This window comes from Mandrillus leucophaeus, unplaced genomic scaffold (assembly GCF_000951045.1).
Source record: "Mandrillus leucophaeus isolate KB7577 unplaced genomic scaffold, Mleu.le_1.0 Scaffold360, whole genome shotgun sequence".
In the NCBI taxonomy this organism is placed as follows: domain Eukaryota; kingdom Metazoa; phylum Chordata; class Mammalia; order Primates; family Cercopithecidae; genus Mandrillus; species Mandrillus leucophaeus.
The window spans coordinates 1,483,681-1,504,990 of record NW_012103810.1 but is presented as its reverse complement, the minus strand read 5'-3'; the positions used below and the strand labels follow the sequence as shown (position 1 = coordinate 1,504,990).

General features: G+C 45.2%; 1 protein-coding gene across 1 annotated transcript in view; it reads right to left on the bottom strand.

Moving 5' to 3' along the window:
• The window catches only part of TENM4 (teneurin transmembrane protein 4), a 792,673-nt gene that overhangs the window by 75,361 nt on the left and 696,002 nt on the right, over window positions 1–21,310 (bottom strand). Inside the window, exon 20 of the mRNA XM_011989697.1 lies at window positions 4,275–4,394. Within this exon, the coding sequence (XP_011845087.1) occupies window positions 4,275–4,394 (120 nt within the window). The remainder of the gene's footprint in view (window positions 1–4,274; window positions 4,395–21,310) is intronic.

Sequence of the window (21,310 nt, the reverse complement as noted above, 5' to 3'; positions counted from 1 at the left end):
CTGCACTCCAGCCTGGGTGACAGAGTGAAACCTGTCTCCAAAAAAAAAAAAAAAAAAAGATATTAGACTAGAATTTTGTGTCCTTTCCCTTCTTAAAACAGAAAGTTTAAATCAAGTAATAGGTGAACCACTGGAGAGGAATTTAATGGTCATCTGACATAGTCCCCCTCCCATTTGATGCATCAGTTTCTTCTGTAGAACCACCATCAAAGGCCCATTCAGTTCCTACTTACACAATTCCAGAGATGAGGAGATTGCTATATCCACAGGAGGACTGTTCTGTTTTAGGTTAGTTCTGACTGTTAGAACTTTTTTTTTTTTTTTTTTTTAAACTGAGTGTGAATCCCTCTTTTTCCAGCTTCTTATTCACTGGGCCTGATTTCTATCTGCTGGGGTGACTTCAAACTAGTCCGTTCCTTCTATCACAACCTGGCTGTAGTAGGTATTTTCAAGGCCTGTCTTCATTGGCTTCTTTGGATGGAGAACTCCTAACTATCGAACTGCATAGCTCAAACTTCACCTCCTCCACACAGCCTTAGTCAGTCAGAATTCCGGCTTCCTCCTTGGGTTCCACTGCCCCATATGCATGGCATTGCACTGTGATTGCTTGTTGAGCTCTCTGGCCCAGGGACATTGAGTCCTCTGTCTTTTCAGAAACTAGCCCAGTGCTTGGTGGTTAAAAGTTGATGAAATAAATGCATGAGTGACAGCATCAACTGCTCCTGAACTGACATCTACTAAACACCCTACGTCCCTTCTCACTTTGGCTGTTACTGCAGTTAAATCTAAGGTTCACCTGGGCAGTTGCTGTGAGAGACCTCAGTGCAGGGTCTGATTTTGACCCTGATAAATCCACCATGGGGGAATGGGCCCATTCCTGCAGCTTGCTCTTCTCTCCTCCAGAGACTGCAAGGATTCTGCATGGAACCATCCTGTCCTAGTGTCAAGTTCTGCTCTTGGTAGATGGCATCCCCAGATTTGGGGCTCCAAGCTCCACAGCCTGACTCTTCCACCCTTTGCAGGAGCTAGCACCCCTTTGCCTGTTCCGCATTCACTGAGGTGAAATTGGGCCTGACCATCATTCAGTGATAGAGAAACACCTGCGGTGGGGTTTATTTTGAATCAAGAATTGGCTCTCTAGGAGAGTACCCATGAATTTGGGGAAATACTCAAAGAACAATTTTTCTGTCACGGAACTGAATAGCATCTGTGCCTTGATAGAACATTTTTAACTGTCAAACAGAATTTCAGCCAGACTTATAAGCTCCCTTCATGAGAGGTTGTATATGAGGAGGGAGGAAAGACAAACATGAAAAGACATATTCCCAAGGCAGTGAGCAAGCAGAGGGCACCTGGCCTTGCCAAGAGCAAATAATGAGCTGGGGCTAGGCCCGCTTCTCTGGAGGGGAAACCCTGCTTTGGATATGAATGTGAATGTGACCCCAAAGGGAAGGCCTGGGTGTCATATGAAGCCCAAACAGTGCAGGGCCATTCTGAACACTACTACTTGCTCCATGGCTGAATTATATCACCTTTCCAGCCTCAGTTTTCTCATTTGTAAAAAGAAGCTGATGATCATAATCATTTGGCAGGATTATTGATTATACTGATGGGATAATAGATGGGAAAAGCACAGGGCCTCACACATTCCTTTGTCTTGGCCCCTACCTCTCCCCTCCCCTCCTCTCCTTTCCTTTCTTCCTTTCCCCCTGTCTCTTTCCTTTCCCCTTTTCTTCCTTCCTCTCTTTTCTCTTTCTTTCTGTTTTTTGAGACAGGGTTTCACTCTCACCCAGGCTGGAGAGCAGGAGTACAGTGGGGCAATCATGGCTCACTGAAGCCTTGACCTCCCTGGGCTCAAGCGATCCTCCCACCTCAGCCTCCTGGGTTGCTGGGACTACAGGTGCATGACACCACACCCAGCTAATTTTTGTATATTTTTTGATAGAGACATGGTTTTGCCATGTTGCCTAGGCTGATCTTGAACACCCAGGCTGGTCTTGAACTCCTGTGCTCAAGTGATCCTTCCACCGTGGCCTCCGAAAGTGCTGAGATTACAGATGTGAGCCACTGTGCCTGGTCCCCAACTTTCAATTCAACGAACCTAATCTGTATCTCTTGCCTGTTATTCTTTTAGTTTGTCTTCATGGCCTCTATTTTCCTTTTTTAAAAATGATCTCTTTGGCTAACTTCTCTGCTACTGTTTTCTATTTGTAAGCTCCTGTAAAGGTGTGAAGTCTGGGATTTCAGCAAGTGGGTGTGTGTGTGTGTGTGTTTGTGCATGCATGCACGCACGTGCGCGTGTGTGTAGGGGTGGGGGAGCTGAATGAGGGCAAGTATCATGGTGCCTTCCTGGAAAGAGAAGAATACAGGGTCCCTGGACTTTCAGTCCACTTGCCACACTGTTATTTCCAGACTATATCTCTTAGTCTTACGGTTTTTCCTAAGGCATGAGAGGTAAGAAAGAAGGTGAGTTAAGGAAGGGTGGGAGGGCAGTGATATCTGTTCACATATAACAGAGATTTTTGGATACTGAGAGAACAAGTGATAACAAGTGATAACTTTCCCATACATTAGGCTGAGTTGGGAAGAAAATTTAAGTCCCAAAATGCACTGGCAAGAATTGATCTGAAACTCAAGCTCTATTGCAGCAATTCTGGCTACTGTGATGTAATTTAGGAGGCTGATGCAGGAAACATGGCTGATATTTAGCTCCATGCTCTCAGTGGGCAGTAGAAATTGCAGAGGAAGCATAAACAGGAAGAATTGGGAGGTGTCAGAGTGAGCTTTCCCCAAAGGCCACCGAACTTATGCCAGACTTGGTGTGTTTTTTGAATCTACTCTAACCGACCACAACAGGGCATAAGGACTGATGATTTGCCATCTCACAGGAGTGACTGGCAAGTTTCATGGCAAAAAAAAAAAAAAAAAAAGGCAGTCCTGAAAGGCTCCTTTTGGATGAATGTTTCACAGCAGGTAATAATGTGGTCAGAATACCTGTTGCCTAGGAGGCTCACATCTGCCACTTTCATACAGCAGGCAGCATCCTTCATGCTGTAGCGGGTGTCTTCATGAGGGCCTTCCTGGGTTGGAAGGTGTACAGGGTAGGGAACAGTGGCCTGGCCTGGCCAGTTTATCCCTGAGGACTGGCCACTAACGTCTTCCAGCTGGGCCTCTTCCTTTTCACATGGAGTGAGAGGCAGGGAGGGGGCACCCCATGCCAAGCTTGCCAACCCCATCTAAGAGGCACACATGTCTACAAACAGATGAGCCTCTACTTCATTATCACCTCGGCCGGGACATGTTCACATCTGATATTGGATTAAAGAGGTGCTAAAATCAATCAAGCTGGAGCATAATTTCCAACACAGAGTGAAAATCAACCTTATGGGCCCACGCTTAGCCAGATGGACTGCCACCACCTGGTTTTATTAAAAATAGAGGACTTGTCATCACTGACAGCCTAAATATTCTACTTTCCTCCTTCTCTTTTCCTTTTCTCCAAAATATTCTCATTGCCTATCCTGTCACCATCACCTTCTCCTTCAATAATCTGTAATTTTAACAAAAAGCTAATATTCATTGTATACTCATTATGTGCCAGACACTGGAAATACAGCAATGAATCAAAGTGTGGTAGGGAACTAAGATTTATTAAACACATACTGTGTGCCAGGTGCTTCCTCATCCACCGTATCATCTAACCCTCAAAACCAATCTGTGAAATAAACAGCATTAGGACCATTTAACAGATGAAGCCAAGACACAGAGAGGTAAGGAGAGTTATCCTAGGATGCACAGCAGGTGGGAGAGCTAGGGCCATTAAGGAAGCTTTACTTCATTCTGCTGATGGTTCTTGGAGGAATTCAAAGGTCAGAATTCTGTCATCACCCAAATGGCTTGCACAGATCTAGGCAGCTGCAGGATGGAAACCACACAACAGGAATGGCTGAGATTTCTCAAGCTGTCTGTTCTGTAGAAAGCGGTTCACATGACTGTTTTATATCGTAAGTCATGGAACAGGATATGTATAAGGTACGCTCTCCTTACTCTGAGACCCAAATGAGAAGAAACTGCTAAATCTAGAGTCAAAGGGACACAGGCCAGAGTCAGGTACAAGGTCATACAATTAGTAAGTTGCAGAGCTGCGCATTTGAATTCAGGCCCTCTGAGTCCAAGACCCATCCTCTTTCCACATTATCAGTCCAGCAGCAGCTATATGGCCAGACCACAGAAGCAGGACCTTCACTGTTTCTGACTCATAGAAGGTCTCCTACCTGCCATCTTGCCTGCTGATTGTATATCCAAAGATAGGGTTATTGACAAAACTGATGTTCACACCAACCAGGGGGGTTCCATCTGATGTCATCACTTGGCCACGAATAACACAAGCATGCCTGTGGGAAGAGAAGAGAGCACAAACATGATATACCTTTCATGATCAGAGCCCTGGCTGGCAGGGAACCCCGAGAGGCCAGAAGACAGAAAATCAGTCACTGAGATACATCTTGTACCCAGTGGCTCATGGTACTCACTCAAGATACATAATAACCTTTAAAAAAATGTCACCTCAATTTAGGGCATCAAAGTGTCCTTGAGAGAATTGCTATTGGGAGGTGATTCAATGTTCTCACTTGGAGGTTAGTTTCTAAGGATACTATATTATGCTGTAAGGAGATAAAGCTGATCACAGAGGGCAATATCACCTAGTTCTGTGTGTGGATGTGTAGTTCAATGATCTGGGTTCAAATCCTGGCTCTGTCACGTCCTAGGTCTCTGAACTTCAGTAGGCACGTGCCAGTTCTTCGAGTCTTTGTTTTTTCATGCTGGTATAGGGTAAGCTCCACAAATGGCAACGCCTATTACAGCTATTAACAGTCTCATTGGAAGTGAACATACAAACAAGTGAGCAGGATAGAAGGTACTTCCTTTCATCTGACATTTGAGATAGGAGGACAGATGTTAGCATGCTCTCGGAGTGAGTTTTGGAACCTGACACCTCTCCCAATATCCCTCCTCCCACTCTTACTCTATATTTTGCACAAGAAATTACCTGCTTTTCCCAAACTTGCCAGGCGAATGTTACTTAGTGCCTCTGTCTGTGCAATGTTCTTCCATCTGCCTAAAATGTCATTCCTGCACTCCTCTCCCAACATTCTCACCCTTAAAGACCCAACTATTAATGACACCTCTTCCTTGAAGCCTTTCTTGATACCTCTAATCAGAACTAGTTCCTCTCTCCCACAAAACCTGAGGCAGACACCTTGATACTTTACCAAAGCATACACGCTCCTCCCTTCCACTAGATCCTGAGCTCTTTGAGGGCAGTGTGAAGATTTCTTTCTTTCTCCTCACAGTGCCTGAACTATGTCGAACAAATCCTAGGTTGCCATTGAAAACATGATGGTTGAACAAATAAATGGGACAATTAGAGATCATCTAGAATGGTGGCTTTTCAAATATTCAGAAACAGAAATGTTTGGGTAAATGACATTTTATAAGGACTCCAAAGCGGAAAACGAATGAAAAGATCTACCCTGGATGAAGTTGGGGTGGAGGCCTCCTCTCCCTTGGGGTGATTCTGAGGGCAACTCTGTGGAGTCTCCATGTCTGGAGAAGTCAGTTAGGAGATCCCTAAGTTAGTGGAACTTTCTCATTGTATGGAAGAGGAAACCGGTTTCCAGAGAGGTTATATTGTGTGCCCAAAGCTCCACAGAGAGCAGGTGACAGAGGCAGGACTTGAACCTGGGCCTCACTACTCCGGGTCCAACTCTAACCAGTCACTTGCCACTGGCCATGGGTGGAATTGAAGGTACTGGCTGGTTCAACATCCTCAGGGATCCACACACTGGGGAGAAAGCCCTCGCTGAAAGGCATCTGAGACAAAAACACAGGCGCTGTGCACCACATAACCTTCTCTATTCACCTCAGGTGAGAAGGCTTTTTCTTCTGGCTTAGGGAAGAGCTAGTGATGAGGCCCATGGGCGTTCATTAAAAAAAGATCTCAAATTCAGTCCCTGCCATATGAGGTACCCACACCTCTACCTTCCTAGAGTGATAAACTTTTCTCTGTTGGATGAGAAAAGCAATTAACACCAGGCTTGTAAAGCAGCTGGTCTCACTAGTGTCAGCTTGTCCTTTCTGAAGGCAAGACCAACTACCCACAATGCACCAGACTCCCCACCCCACCCCATCCTCCTCACCTCACTCCATACAATCTGGTTAATGCTAATTCAGTCAGTGGTTTCCTTCCGAGGCCCTTGGTCTAAATGCAATTACACGGCAAACAAGTTAAGCGGGTGAGGCTCAGCAAAGACTTTCAATTCTGCTCTGAAGGTCTTCCAATGTATTTATGTGAAATTATCTCTCCAGTAATGGGGAAGATTTATTCCACCGATTGTATTCAGCTGGTTCTGAGAGATGTTTTCTTTAATGGAGGACAATTGAATTTCGTATTGCTGGAACTCTGTCCTTCCAGAGAATTACTAACAGATCTCATCTCCTGATGCTGGCCACCATCCAGCCTTCTCCAGACATATGCGCCTCTGGATTCTGCCTGGACAGTAACCAGCCCTGGGGGGATGGCTTCCTTTCTGGGGCTGTCCTGGCTGCTGCCCCTCACACACATGCAGGCCAGCCTCCTCTGACTGATCTCTCTTTGGGGATTTCCTGATAATTGGGAAACATTGAATCGGCACCATTTGGCTACCATGTAGTCTCCAACTCAGCAAGCCAGAGCAGATGCAAGTTCAGCCCGGGCTCCCGTGGATTGCTTTTGGATTCTGGGGAAGATTAGGTTGACTCCCTGGACACTGATAGGCCATAGAGGCCTCTTGCCAACACAGGCATTTGGCTCAGAAATTAAGTCCTGGAGAAAAACACTTCCATCCCCGTTCTGTTTTCATGATTTTCAGTTGTCAGGAAAGCCCGGATTAATATAAAGCCTTCCCTGGAACAAAGGAGATGGGAAGTCAGCTCGGCGGGGGCCTCCGAATTGTGTCTTGTGCCACATGCATTTGTACTGGGAGGTTTGAAAAGATGCGAGTGCTGGGCTTCCCGATGCTTGCTTTCTGCATCCATTTATTTAATGGATACTATCAGTGGTGTGCTGGCAAGTGTTTAATGACCGACTTTCAAAAAAAAAAAAAAAAAAAAAGAAAGAAAAAGAAAAGAAAACCAGCTTCAACTGTAGCATTTGCTCATTTCTGTGGTGTAAATACTCTCATTCTGACTGTTTTCAAGCTACCAAAGAGATGCCACTGAACAGAGGTGGCAAGAGACACACAGGAGGATGCCATTATGCGGTATTGCCACTGTGGAGATGAGATGGTCCTGAGTAACTCGAGAGCAAACGTAACATCAAACACGGCAAAATAATTAGAAAGTAATAAGTTTTGAGTATTTATTACCTTTGCTTTTAACATACCTTATTTAATTTTATATAATTTAATTTTTAATAATGGCTGTGTTTAACAACCAGCTTGCCAAATTTCTGAACATTTAATAATCAGTTCTTGTGAACTGGTTCAAGCTGGCTTCTGCATACCACTGGAACACTGATCCTACACTGAGGGTTGGGCACTCGCTCAGTGGTGGAGATGTGGCTAAGAAATAGTTGCTGCTTTGAGTGTAGAACTCTGTAATGGAAGACTGCCTTAGTGAAAAACCATTAACGTGAGAGCAAATCACTGCCACCAACTTGGCTTTCCAGCTAGCTCATATGATCCTCCATTACCAGTCCTCTATTTGACATGATTTGCTTCCTCATGGTCGCTGTCTTGGTGTAATGGAGTTTTGGGCTGTTATTTTCTACTCATCCTTAAGAGTCTCATCTAAGTTGTCACCACCTCAGTAAGGTTGTCATCAACTTTTCCTGACACAATGAATCACCCCCTCCTTTGGGCTTTTATACACCTTATAAGTATCTCTCTACTATTTGATGGTCATATTATATCATTTGCATTTGTACAGCCATCTCACATGTTTACGTGTGAGCCAGAGGAGGGCTGGACCACATCTCCAGAGAGGGTAAGCATGGAATGCTGCTCTCAGAGTGTTTGTGAAGTGAAAAACAATCAAGTAACTGGAAGACAGAAAAAGACTTGCTCAAGGTCATCCAGAAAGGAATTCACTTGGCTGAGCTGATACTAAAGCTAGGTCTTCTTACTTCTGAGGCCTCACTCTTACTACTGTGTTATGTACCTGCAGTCACTAAAATTCCTTTAATTTCATGAAAAATCGGGCACCTACTGTGAGTCAGGCTCTGTGTTAGGTGCTAAGTTCCAGAAATGTATGAATTTCGGTCTCCACTTACTTGCTAGAGCTCACAAAAGCCAACATGAAATGCCCCCGTGTAGTTGTCTCTGACACCAGTGAGTCAACACATGGGTTTGGCATATGTCAGGCAGCTGGGATATAAAACAAGCAATTAGGCTAGGTGAACTCTGCCAGGAGGGAGCGCCACTGCCAAGCCAAGGGTGGTGTCAGACATACTGGCATGAGTCCAACCACACACTCAGGGCCTGACTGAGGTGCCCTTGCTGACGCCAACAGGGGAGAAGATCTGCCTGACTGCTTCTTGAGGAGAGTGACAAGGTTTGGGATCAACAGAAGAATCTGCTGGAGACACAAAACCGCTCCAAAACAAAATCAAGCAAATAAAAAGCCAACCTCAACTGTTGCTCAGGGAAAAGTGGTAGGGCTGTGGTGGCGAGAGCACTGGGCTGGGAGTCATAGTTCCCAGTTCTGACTCTGGGAACTAACTGTATGATTTTGGAGTCATTTGAACTCTCTGAACCTCCCTTCTCTCATCTGTCAAATGCAGGCTGAAGTTTTTTCCAACTGGTATAAAATAGAATTCAACATACGTTTAAGAATTTATAACTGTTTTAATCTCGCACTACCCAATCCAGCTAAAGCAGCCCTACTACACGTGGCGTCAGAATCTTAATGGAGCTCATGCAATGCTTATACTTATCGCTAAATTGTTCCCTTTATCTGGAAACTTCCACCTCTCCTGGAGCATTCACCAAGCAGTAAACACCACTCCTGCTCCTTCCGGGCTACTCCTCATGAGCTCTGAGTGCTGTTGCTCTGCCAGGACAATCTTTTGCCCAGCAGAACATGAGCTCCTTGAAGACAGGGACCAACCACATGTCTCTCACTGCTATATTCCCAGCATTGATCATGGTTGATGGCCATTTCTGAGTGGGGAAAAGAAAACCTCCTCCAAAACAGGTGTTTGCTCTGGAATTTGAACGCACGGCACAGAGTAAGTTCTTGATAAATTATTTACACAATGAATAAAGAGCTTATGTGCTTCTGTTACTTAAGGTGAGGACGATGTTAGAGAACTTTGAGCTACTTGACCTTGACAGGGATATGGTTAGAGAACCCAGGGCTGGAAGAGTTGTGCCCTTTCAAGAGGCCAGCCCACACTCTCCCTCAAAGTTTGGGTACCTTCCCCTGGAAGACTCACTTGCCTCAGCCTAGCCCTGACCCTTTGATTCTATACCCTCCTCATCTGTACCACCTGTGGTCTGGAAAACTTTGAAAAAGAATGCCAGAAACAAAGATAGATTGATTAGTCAATGTATATTATACAAGCAGATAAAGGAAGGCAAAGGGAGAAAAACTGTAGCTTTTATTATTATTTTTTTTGTGTGTGTGTTATTTTGTTATTAAGTCAAAGCAGCTACTTTGGTATTCAGGAAACTGGAATATCATTTGGGATCTAGGTGGCAAATGATAACTCTAGCCTTTCTCTCCTTTAAAGTATTTGCTAGTCTATAACATTATTGATTATGGAAATCACTCCTTTGCATTGTGTATTTTAAACAGATTTATTTGCCTGACTTGTATAAATCCTTAAACTGTTTCCTGCTAACTTCTGCTGATTGAATGGGGATCTTTCCAGCATCTACTGCAATTTATCTGAAGTCTTGTAAGAACATTACCTGGGCCCGAATGAGAAGCCTCACTTCACAGCCTGTGACATTATTACCACTGAAGGTGTTTCCAGTCATAGCCTGACATTGTCCTCTCTGCAGCTCCCAAGACCGTCTTTCCAGCCCAGCCACCAGGCTGATCTGCAGCTCTCTCTTCCTAGTTTTCCATCTGATGCTCTGCCTCAGTTTCTTTAAACAGCTTTTCCAGCCCAACATCTTCCGCCTATATACGTATTCTTGGGAAACCCCTGATTATGAAACATTCGAGTCAGAAGAGCCCTTCCTGATCACTTCTTTCAAACTTCTTTTGGTAAAGATGAGAAAATAAAGTTCAGACAGGGAACGACTTGCCCATTCTTGCAGAGTTGCGGGGGAGCCAGGACTGATTCAAATGCAGGATTCGCCATGAGAACTTGGGAGAGCCACTCCACCTCTCAGGGTACTCGGAGTCTGACCGACATGTACTTAACTATTTGAGAATCCCAACTTGACTTGGCTGCCTCACAATTCAGAGTTCACATGATTAGAGGTGGGTTCTGGAACCATTTTTGATTGTATGTCCTTTCTGCAAACATTTTTGAGCAGGCTCCTTCAATGTATTTGCATTCACTTATAAATTGCACACATGTGCTACCATCGCTGGTTCACCCTGGGAAGGGTAATATACATTTGATGCAAAGTTTGATGAGTATTCATATTTCAAATAGCCTTCTTGATAATTTTGACTCTTTTAGTGAACTCTGTTAAGATTGTTGATCATTTTGAAACTCTTAGTTAACTTTTTGTTCAATCTTATGAAAATAATCATGTTTAACCTCATAGCGAGATTGAGGAAAGTTTTTAATATTAGGAGTAGAAGTATCAGCTCTGCCATTTTTTTTGTTTGCTTGTACTTGCACTATTAGTATTATCTTCCATTTGTATTTACTTTGCAGGAAACCTTTAAAGCCACTTTACCATTTTATGAGTAAGTTTGGTTAACACTAGATTTTATACAGATACACAGACATGCGTGCAAACAATTATGGTATAATATACTATTATATCATAATACACAATAAACAGAGTAATACACAATAAACCAGTGTGGGTTCACTGTCCGTCTTTCTTTCTTTTCTTGTTTTCTTTTCTTTTCTTTTTTTTTTTTTTGAGACAGAGTCTCACTCTGTCACCCAGGCTGGAGTACAGTGGCATGATCTCAGCTCACTGGAACCTCCACCTCCTGGGTTCAAGTGATTCTTGTACCTCAGCCTTCTGAGTAGCTGGGATTAAAGGTGTGCGCCACCATGGCCCAGCTAATTTTTTGTATTTTTAGTAGAGACAGGGTTTTGCCATGTTGGCCAGGCTGGTTTTGAACTCCTGGCCTCAAGTGACCCACCTGCCTTGGCCTCTCAAAGTGGTGGGATTACAGGCATGAGCCACTGTACCCACCCCACTGTCCCTCTTTCTGTGGAGTAGATCTTGATCTCCCTCAGAATGCCTCATGTACTGGTCTAGACATGTAACCAAGTAACACAGGGACCAAAGGAACAAATCGGTGAGAATCCAACATTCTATAGAAATAAACCAGTCTTGCTTTCTTATTTCTTAAGATAAAAGAAACACTGTATAGATAGAGCCCCTAAAATTTTCTTCCTGTTCTCATGGCCCACCTTCGGTATCCACCTTGGGACTCCGAGAGAGTGTATGTGGTGATTTTTTTGTATACAAAATAAACTTGAATATGCTGTTTATTATTATACCCCAAAGCCAACTTCTCACTGTGCTTCAATCTTTATAACTTATTTCAAAGCTTATCCTATATTTACCATGTTTATTTTCCAATAGCCCCAAACCAATAAAACTTGATCTAGTCCTTTTTTAAATTTTTTTGAGACATGGTCTTGCTTTGTCACCCTGGCTGGAGTGTAGTGGCATGATCTTGGTTCACTGCAACCTCTACCTCCAGGGTTCAAGAGATTCTCCTGCCTCAGCCTCCCCAGTAGCTGGGATTATAGGCTCCATAGGCTCCTTCAGATTGACAGGAGGGAGGAGTTTACCTTTTAAATTACAGGGGTCTTCTGAGTGACTGAGTCCACGTTCCTCATGTATAGGTGTGGTCAGTGATGTCTGAAGGTGAGGCAGAGCTTCCCTTCCATCACTCCTTGAGGATGGGGTACCACCAGCTCTGCCATGGTGCCATGACACCACCTGGGGTGGTAACAGCAAGATGGCCCAGCAACTACTAGTGTCTTCAGGAACCTGAGGTTGTGCTTCCTGCAGAGCCCAGAAACCACTGTTCTATGACCTGCTAGCTAAGTACGGCTGTTGAGCTCCTTCAGACACCAAGGCAGCGTGAGCTCCCAGGCTGCAGAATCAATCTCTCAAGCCCGTGGGTAGTCTGGCTGCTCAATGCTGATGCTTCAGGCTGAGTCCTCTCCCACAAGAATCTTCTAGAATATTTTCTGCTGGCTGATAAATGTGTACACAAGAACAGAGCCCTTGACTTGTTCACCATACTATGCTTCTGGGGAACTGAGCCCATCAACTATGGTGAGGGAGAAGCAGGACTGAGAGGGTCTGGCCAGCAGGGAGCAAGGCCCTTGTCCCAGGTAAGTGGGTTGGTCATGTCTGGGGACATGGCTCAGAAATACCATCATTGTACCTGGGGACATGGGATTTGTGGTGCATGTTTAGATAGGCTGCTTTCTGTGCTGTGTGACCAGAAGCTTGTTTCTAAGAAGACATTTCAGGTGATGGTTTGTGCTGTTAGAAGAATACAAGGCAGCTCTGCTAAAATGTGACTCCAGCCACAGTCTCTCAGCAGACAAGTTCATTCCATGACCATGTGTCTTGCCTTCTGTCAGGGCACAGGGCAAGTCCTGCTTCACCAGGAAAGGGGAAACTAGAATGAACCAGGATCAGACCCACTTCATGGGGAAGGAGCTGATGCCAGGCAGAAACGCAGCTAAGGGACTCTGCACAAAGTCCAGCTCAACAGGCTAGAGCTGAGGTGTACAGCAATACACAGCTGGCCTGTAATGGAAATAATAATTCAAAGGATGAGGGAAGAAGGGCTGTAGCGGCATCATGAAAGGGCTCCCAGAAGCATCTGGATGGGGACATCCATGTGTCACTCGGTTATCATGCCCAGGTAGAGCAGGGATGGAGCTCCAGACCCAGATGTGGCAGGGATGGGAGCCTGTCAAAAGAGGGCAAGCTTTGAGTCCTTTGGTGCCAGGGCACCAGGATGCTTAAGTCAGACACAGAAAGTGAGGCCAGGATTCAGGGACAAGGCAGAAAGCCATTTGGCACAGCTGGCAAGTCATGGCAGACAACAGTAGCAAGGATGTGAGTTGAGCAGCTGGGTCTGCTCTAAGCCCTTCTTTTCAGATTGGGATTGGTCCTAGAGGCCTGCAGGGTTAGATTCACAGGGTGGACTCACATGGCCCCCACTGTGGTGGGAGGAGGAGACCCAGGCAGGGGAGGCATGAGGGGCTGGATCTCTCCCCTCTAGCAAAATACACACAGAGGCTGCATCCCTCCCTGTCAAGCCACTGATTGTGGGATTTGCTTGGAGCAAACTCTTAATGCCTCTGAGATCTAATTGGAAGGCCAGTTAGACTACCTGCAGGGATACCTGCAAGACCTGATCCTATATTCTCTATTGAGGGCAACATTAGTAATGTGAAGCATGGCTCTATAAATATTTTAACTTCTTATTGCTTAAAATTTCTCAGCGTTGGATAAAAATACAGAAAGTCTTTGATTTACAAAGAGCAGAATTACAGTTTACAGTTTGAGATATACGAACCTTCACTTGGGACTCCAGGTTCTCTGGGACTCAGGTTTGGCTACTAACTTGCTGAGCCAGGGGCTCTCTCTGGCCTTGGAGTTTCCTCTTCCAGCACAGAGGGCTGATGGTCTGGAAGGTCCATTCATCCCTGCCATCCTAAGGTGCTAGGATATTTGCCCCAATTACACAACTACACTGATGCTTCAGGCTAAGATTCTCATTTTTCTCCCAGTTCTCAATAGTGACACTAAAACCTGTATGTATACTAATGCTATAGCTAATGCTAATATTAACATTACTGCTATTTAGTGACGGGGTCACTAACACTTAATGAATGCTTACTGCCCTAACACCTAAGTGTTTTATGTGTGCTAATTTAATCCCCACAAAATCCCCATGAGATGTGGATTATTATTTTCACAGTGTACAGGAGGGAAGTGAGGCACAGAAAGATTAAGAGACTTCTCTAAGGTCATACAGCTAGCAAATAGTGAGGCTGAGATTCCAACCTCTGAGGTCAGTGCTCTTCAGCACAAAGCCTTATTGCACATGGGTTTTTTATGATGTAGCAGAATATTGGAGAGAAAATCAGGGCCAGGTGGAGTGCTAGGGTTGTAGTGGCACCACACTGTATGGATTTCTGAACTGAAGATGCTGAGCTGGGAACATAAAGGACTCAGTGGAGAAGAAGAGAGGCTCAGTACATGGGCTCTAGAGCCACCTGGGCTTGGCTTCCAATGTTGGCTCTGCTATTACAAGCCCTATGACCATGGCCCAGATTACTTAACTTCTCAGTAGCTCAGTTTTCATTGCTTAAAACAAGGGTAATAAAGTCCCTATATCATATGGTCTGCCCAGAGACTTAAAGGTGTTACTACCTATAAAACATTCCAAATAGAATATCCTTGGTAAATGTTAGGTGTTAGTACTGAACGCGTGCTATAAGCCAGCCATTGGGCTTATGGGTATTTTATCTCATTTAATCTTCCAAACAACCTGGCAGGGTAGAATTAGTGACCCCACATCACAGGGGAGGAAGTTGAGTCTCACCAGCCCAAGGTCACATGCTCTCACTTTCCCCAGGACTTGAATCCAGGCTCTCTCCCTCTAACCCAGAGTCGTTCCCACTGCACCACAGCATCCTCTGCTAATGCTTTCTGTGATGGACAACTAGGAATAAGCTCAAGCTACAAAGCAAACAGAGATCGTAATTCGTTTTTGAAATCAATAAAGGGATGATCAAGTGGCAGAGGAGGAGTTGTTAGCTGCTCATCAGGATGATGTGAGAACTCGTTGTCTGCATCCTGAATTGAATCACCTAGTTGCTTTATCATCATAAACATTCATTTCAGTGCGGGGAGGGATTTTTAAAAAACCAGCATGAATAATATATAATGGCTGACATTTTGGAGGAAGCAGGATCTTTGCCTTCTTCCATCTTTCATCAGGTTATTTATCATTGTCTTTCTTTTCTTTTTTTCTTTTTTTTAAACTGATGGGGTACCCTGTCAGTTCAGCTTGTTCTGAAAATGCAGGAGTATAATTCAATAATAAATTCACTCAGAGGCCAGCTGTCAGGAAGTTGGTGTTTATCTGAAGTCCATTAGATGATCTCTGCTGCTCGGCCTCTTGAGGGCTTCCTGAGGGCTAAGACCTGGGTGGAGGTGGGGGGTGGGGAGCAAATGCTCTTCTGAAACCCCTGTGCCATGGACGCTTGCAAATGGCTTTAGGTTCACAGTGCGCAGATAAAAAACTATGTTGCATACATGGTCATTTCTCTTTTCCATCATTTTTCACTCTTGAAAACTCTTGCTTTTAAAATTCCTGGAAGCTTTGTGCCTTTATATAGGGTCTGAAAGGAATTCGAAGACTTAGGTGGAATCAAGGTTATTTCACTCCTGTTTAGAGCCAGTTTTAGGTCCTGACTGAGATGAAATGCTCGAACTTGGTTAGTGAACGGGTGAGGGTCACATCTTTCTCAGTTCCTGCCCCTAACCCACTTTTCTGGCCTGATATTTCCCTCTGTTCTTCTTTCTCCCACATGCCCCCTTTGCTTACCATGCTTATATACCACAGATTTCCTAAGCCCATCTTGATTTCAAATGTCAGAGCATGTCTTCTGACCTTTGATGTGGAAAATAGTGTCATCATAATTATCCTCCAGCCACATTAAAATTCTCTGCATTCTCTGATTGTCCTGGAAAGTTATGCTGTTGCTCACACTGGTTCTGCAGTATAGAATGCTTTCTACAATCCTGTTCAACTGAAACCCAGAGTAAGCAATACAGCCTATCCAGTAGTTCATGCATACACATACACATGTAACTGAAATAAGTTTCATGAAATACATATTCTTTTTACAGTGATGCACTGATATTTTCTATTTCATTCTATTCCATTTCAGTTAAATTTACTTCTTTTTTTGAAAATAATAGTTTCGACCTGCTGAATTGATTTCATGAGGTACTAATGGGTTGTTATGACCTGCAATTTGATAAATGATGCTCTAATGGCCAACTCTCCTTACTGAAATTTTTGTCTCATGCTGAAGGCCATCTCCTGCCATAAGTCTTCATTCGTTCATTTGTTTTCAACAGCAAACAATTACTACTGCGTACTCTAAGCCCGCCCTGTGTTACATGCTGGAGAAGCAAAGCTGTAGAAGAGGCAGCTCTCATGGTGTAGGCTCAGGGGACAGACGTGCAGTGGGAGTGATGGTCTTGCCTTTGAGCTCTCAGAGCACTTTTGTCTCTAATTCTCTTCAGGCACTCAGCAGGGACTGGCTAATTCATTGATTTATTCTGTCACTCACTGTGGTTCACTCTGTGCCAATTCCTTTGGGCTTAATGACACACAAGGCATGGGATCCACGAAGACCCCCACAGTAACGGGGTGAGATATCCTCTCCTCCCACACCTAGTGCAGAGTAGGTGCTGGGCAATAGTCACCAAATGAAGCTTGTGTGTGTATGTGTGTGTGTGTGTGTCTGTGTGTGTGTGTCTGTGTTTTGAGATAGGGTCTGGCTCTGTCACCCAGAGTGGAGTGCAATGGCATGATTCCTGCTCTCTGCAACCTCTGCCTCCTGGGTTCACGTGATTCTCCCACCTCAGCTTCTTGAGTAACAGGGACCACAGGCATGCACCACCACGCCTGGCTAAATTTTCATATTTTTCATAGAGATGGGGTTTTGTCACGTTGCCCAGGCTGGTCTTGAACTTCTGAACTCAAGCGATCTATCTGCCTCGACCTCCTAAAATGCTGGGATTTCTAAAGGCGTGAGCCAGCACGCTCAGGCAGCTTGTGTGTTTTGCTCTGCTCTGTCCCTTGCTGAGCCTGCCCAGTCTTTCCTCCTCAAAGGCTCTGATAGGATACGAGTCTCAGGTATCCTATAGGATTCTATCGTATCTCTATAGCATATGATTCTCTGCCTCCTTTGGGGTAAATTCTTTGGTAATCCATCCTGCCTTTTGCTAAAGTCCCCCTGATTTCTTGAATCTTTTCTCTTGGGGCTCAGTGTTTCCTGTCAGCTGAGTCTTATAGCTCCCTGTCCACACCCATCTATTGCCTGATGGAGCCAACAACCTATTAGAATTAGGGGAACCCAGCAAGATTTGCCATCACATGATTTCTCAGACAAATTCCCTTCCTCAAATAATGATTCAACAATCTAAACCTGCCTCCCCTCTGGGTGGTTGTAATATCATGTCCTAAAACCTATTCTGAACCCATATTTGAATAACCTGGGGGTGGTTCATCAGCATCTCTTCCTATAACTTGCTAACCTGTCCAGCATCTGCAACCTATAACTATTCACTGAGGGGATATCTGGCCCACATCCAGCCCTTTCAGTCAGAGGAGTCCTCCCCAAGAGCACAGATGCACCCAACAATGGGAAACAGTTCTGGCTCAAGTGTTTGCCCAGGAGATGTCTCATGTTGCCCTCCGTTTCCCAGCTCTCTGATTCCAAGCCCCACGTGTGTATCCTGGCCTCCTTGTATGGACAGTGCAGTTGGAGATCCTGCAGACCTCAGAGCTCCTCCTCTCCTAAGTGTCAACAGTGGACCCCCTTCACGGCATTCTCCCCATGACTCCATGGGAGGGACAACTGTTCCACTAGGCAGATGGGACCCGGGCATCCAGGCCAGGAGAGAATGGTGGTATTCAATCCACTTAATCTGGTGACAGTGGTTCCCATGCCTACTCTGTCCCCTCCTACTTTAGGTCATGTCTGTCACTCTCCATCCAGCTTTGTCACTTTCTGTGGGTTTGAGGACAGCAGTTTGGCAGGATGTCAAATAGAGCTACTGTACTCATTCAACTTGCATTAAATGCCTGCTCTGGACCCAACACTGTGCTGGGCCCTGGGGACACAGACGAACCAGACAGGGCCCCTCAGGGAGGCCTTCATCACTCCAGGAGATAGGGTCTGGCCTCTGAGGAAGTGAGTCTTGGGGAGAGCCCTGGATGCTAGGGACTGGCTTGCTTGCTTTCACACCCAAGGTGGGCCAGTTGGCTCTAAGCCCTGTCCTTGAATTCTTCTCTCTCTGGTGCCGGCAGCTGAGGTCCCAGTGTGCCTCATACTTGAGGCTCCCTGAGCCTGATCCAGCTGGGAATCTGCCGAGAGAAGGACCTCCACTCTGAGGCCTGCCTTTCCTTGCTGGTCTCAGAAATGCTGTTGGGTTCTGGGTGACAGCCTGATTCCTGGAGGCTGTTAAATGAAATCTTGAACTACATGAATTGTGGCATAGCACATGGGGTGCAGGAGAATGTGGGGTTTTGTTGGTTGGACACAGGCCTAATTGTCATACACAGGCACCAAGTCAGGTCTGCCTCCCCATCAGAAATTCCACTCTCTGGAGAAACGCCACTGGGCTCCACTCTAATAAGGATCCCAACTGACAGCCGGCTGGCAAGAATGCCACCTTTTCGCTTCCTCAACAGCCTAAACCTGCCTCCTCTCTGGGTGGTTGCTGGACCTGGAGGGCAGGTTCCTCTCAACTTTTACTTCCAATTAAGGAAGTGGATTTGGAAACTCTTTTTAATTAACATCATCATCACCGCCATGTAATTAGCAAGCAAGTTTTTGTGTGGCAGGTACTAGGTTGAGACTTTATGTACTTTTTGTCCCCATTTAATTCTCACAGCAATCCCAAGATACATAGACATTAACACCCTAATCTTACAGATGAGCAAGTCGGAGCTCAGATAAGTGAACAATTTAGGAATTTTCCTAAGGTTACAAAACTAGAAAGTGGATGCAACAGCCTTTTAATCTTGGTCTGTCGGATTCCAAGGCTTGTGCTATTTTCACTATGACATGCAGCTGCTACAAAAGCCACCATTTACTGATCACCTAATATGTACTAAGCCCCGGGCCAGGTGCTTTATTTTAGTTTATCCTTTCAACAGCTTTCATGAAAGAGTTACCATTATTGCCAATTTATAACTAGAGCCACCGACACAAAGGTTAAATCGTTTCCCTGAGGTCACACACAGCTAGTGGGAGGTAAAGCCAGGATTGTAACTCTGGGCACTTGCTATTATACCACACTCCCTCATATGAGAGGAAAGAAAGCAACTACTTAAACTGGGTAGCTGATTTCACTTTACCCCAACTGTGCAAATAAGCACTGTCCTACTGGTCTAGACCAAGGTAATCGAATACCAAGTAGGCAGTCTAATGAGAAAAGCATCTGCTGCCTCCTGTGTCTACATTTCTAGTCACTTGGGCATATTTTACACAAGAATCTGTTTAGGGGTCCTTCCTGAGGGCTGTTTCTTCTGAATCTAGACCAGTGAAGAGCTGGTACATAATGATTCTGGCAAATGTTAGGTAAAAGGAATTTTTACAGTAACTTTTTTTTTAAGAGACAGTAACATTTTTGGAAGCTTCTATTATCTATTCATTTGAAGAGCAAATATTATATCCCTGGCCCTGGCCAAAGTATTGCAGGTTTGGAGAGATGAATGGTCTCTGTTTTCAAAGTGTATATAACCAGCTGAAGGTAACAGATATATAAACAATGATCTGCAAGTTGACTTCTTCTGCTTCTGTGACTAATCTGTAATGTGATTTTTAGCAGGTGATTTAACCTCTCTGGATTCTGAATCCTCAGTATAAAATTAGGTGTAATAGATAATATGTCCATCCTTCCTCCCTCCCTCAGTCCTTCCATTTCCTTATTCTTCAAGATAATTTAGATGTATATGTTTTCAGCAACTACTAAGTGCTAAAATGTGTAAGATGAAGTGTTTCCCTGGAGGACTCAGTTTAGAAGGGGTGACAGACATTTACATGATGCACTCTATTAAGCTACTTGTCCAGAGCTGTGCATGTAGAGTGGCAGAGCCAGGATCTGAAGCCCAAGGTGGCCTCTTTCCGAGGCCTGTATCTTCCCTACTGCTGAGGTGTCTGTTTCCCCCAGCACAGGCGTCTCAAACTCCGTACTTGGCTGGCTTCTTGAGGCCAGTCAGACCTGCTGGAGCAACAATACTGAGACCTGTGTGCAGGTCCCACAGTGACTCATGGCGCTTAAGCAGCAGGCTCAGGAAGTGACCAGGAGGACATACAGGGGACGTGCCCCTGCTGGCATTGATGAGGCTGGCATGGCAAGGGCATCCAGTAAGCAGAACAACCATAGGCAACCAACAAGCCATGGCCCTAATTGGATCCCATAATGGGCCCCGTAAAGAATGACTGAGCAAGTGACATTTTCCTTGGTAGGAATATTAGTTATATCTCTAGTGGATTAAAAAAACTCGTACTGTGGGAAGGCCTACAAGCATACATACAAAATCACACAACTGAAGAAAATAGCAGGAAGCTTCCTCCCCAGGGACAGCAGCAGCATTTCTAGCCAAGATAAATGAATAGGTGTTCTCCTCACTCCAGCTCTGCCACTTGACCAGCCTTGTGAATTTGGGAAAGCTACTTAACTTCTCAGCTTCTCAGTATTCTGGGGGTAAGGTGGAGGGTTTGGACCATCGAGTAGCTCCATCTCTAGAAAGGTGGAGGTTTGAATGCTGCCACACCCTTGCTGGGCTTCCTCCATCTCACCTTTCTCATCTCGTCACGGCTCCTTGCAAGGATGGGCTGGGGTGGTGGAAAGTGCAGAGGCTCTTTCCTGAGTCTGACAGACCTGCATGTCTGCATCCCGCTCCATCGTGGTCCAGCAGTGAGGCCTTCTCTTTGGCTTCCCTTGTCACACTCTGGGGATGACAGCAGCTGCCTCACAGGGAGGCTCCCCATGGCTGCTTCTTCAGTCCCTGTTCTTTCCTCATTACACATTCCCCTTGAGCAAAGTTTTTTTTTTTTTTTTTCTCCCTGAGATGAGGTCTTGCTCTGTCACCCAGGCTGGAGTGCAGTGGCACAGTCTTGGCTCCCTGCAGCCTCAACCTTCTGGGCTCAAGTGATCCTCCCACCTCAGCCTCCTGAGTAGCTGGGAATATAGGTACCTGCCATCACGCCCAACTAATTTTTTTTGTAGAGATGGGGTTTTGCCATGTTGACCAGGCTGGTCTCGAACTCCTGGGCTCAAGTGATCTGCCTGCCTGAGCCTCCCAAGGTGTTGGGATTATAGGCATGAGCCAC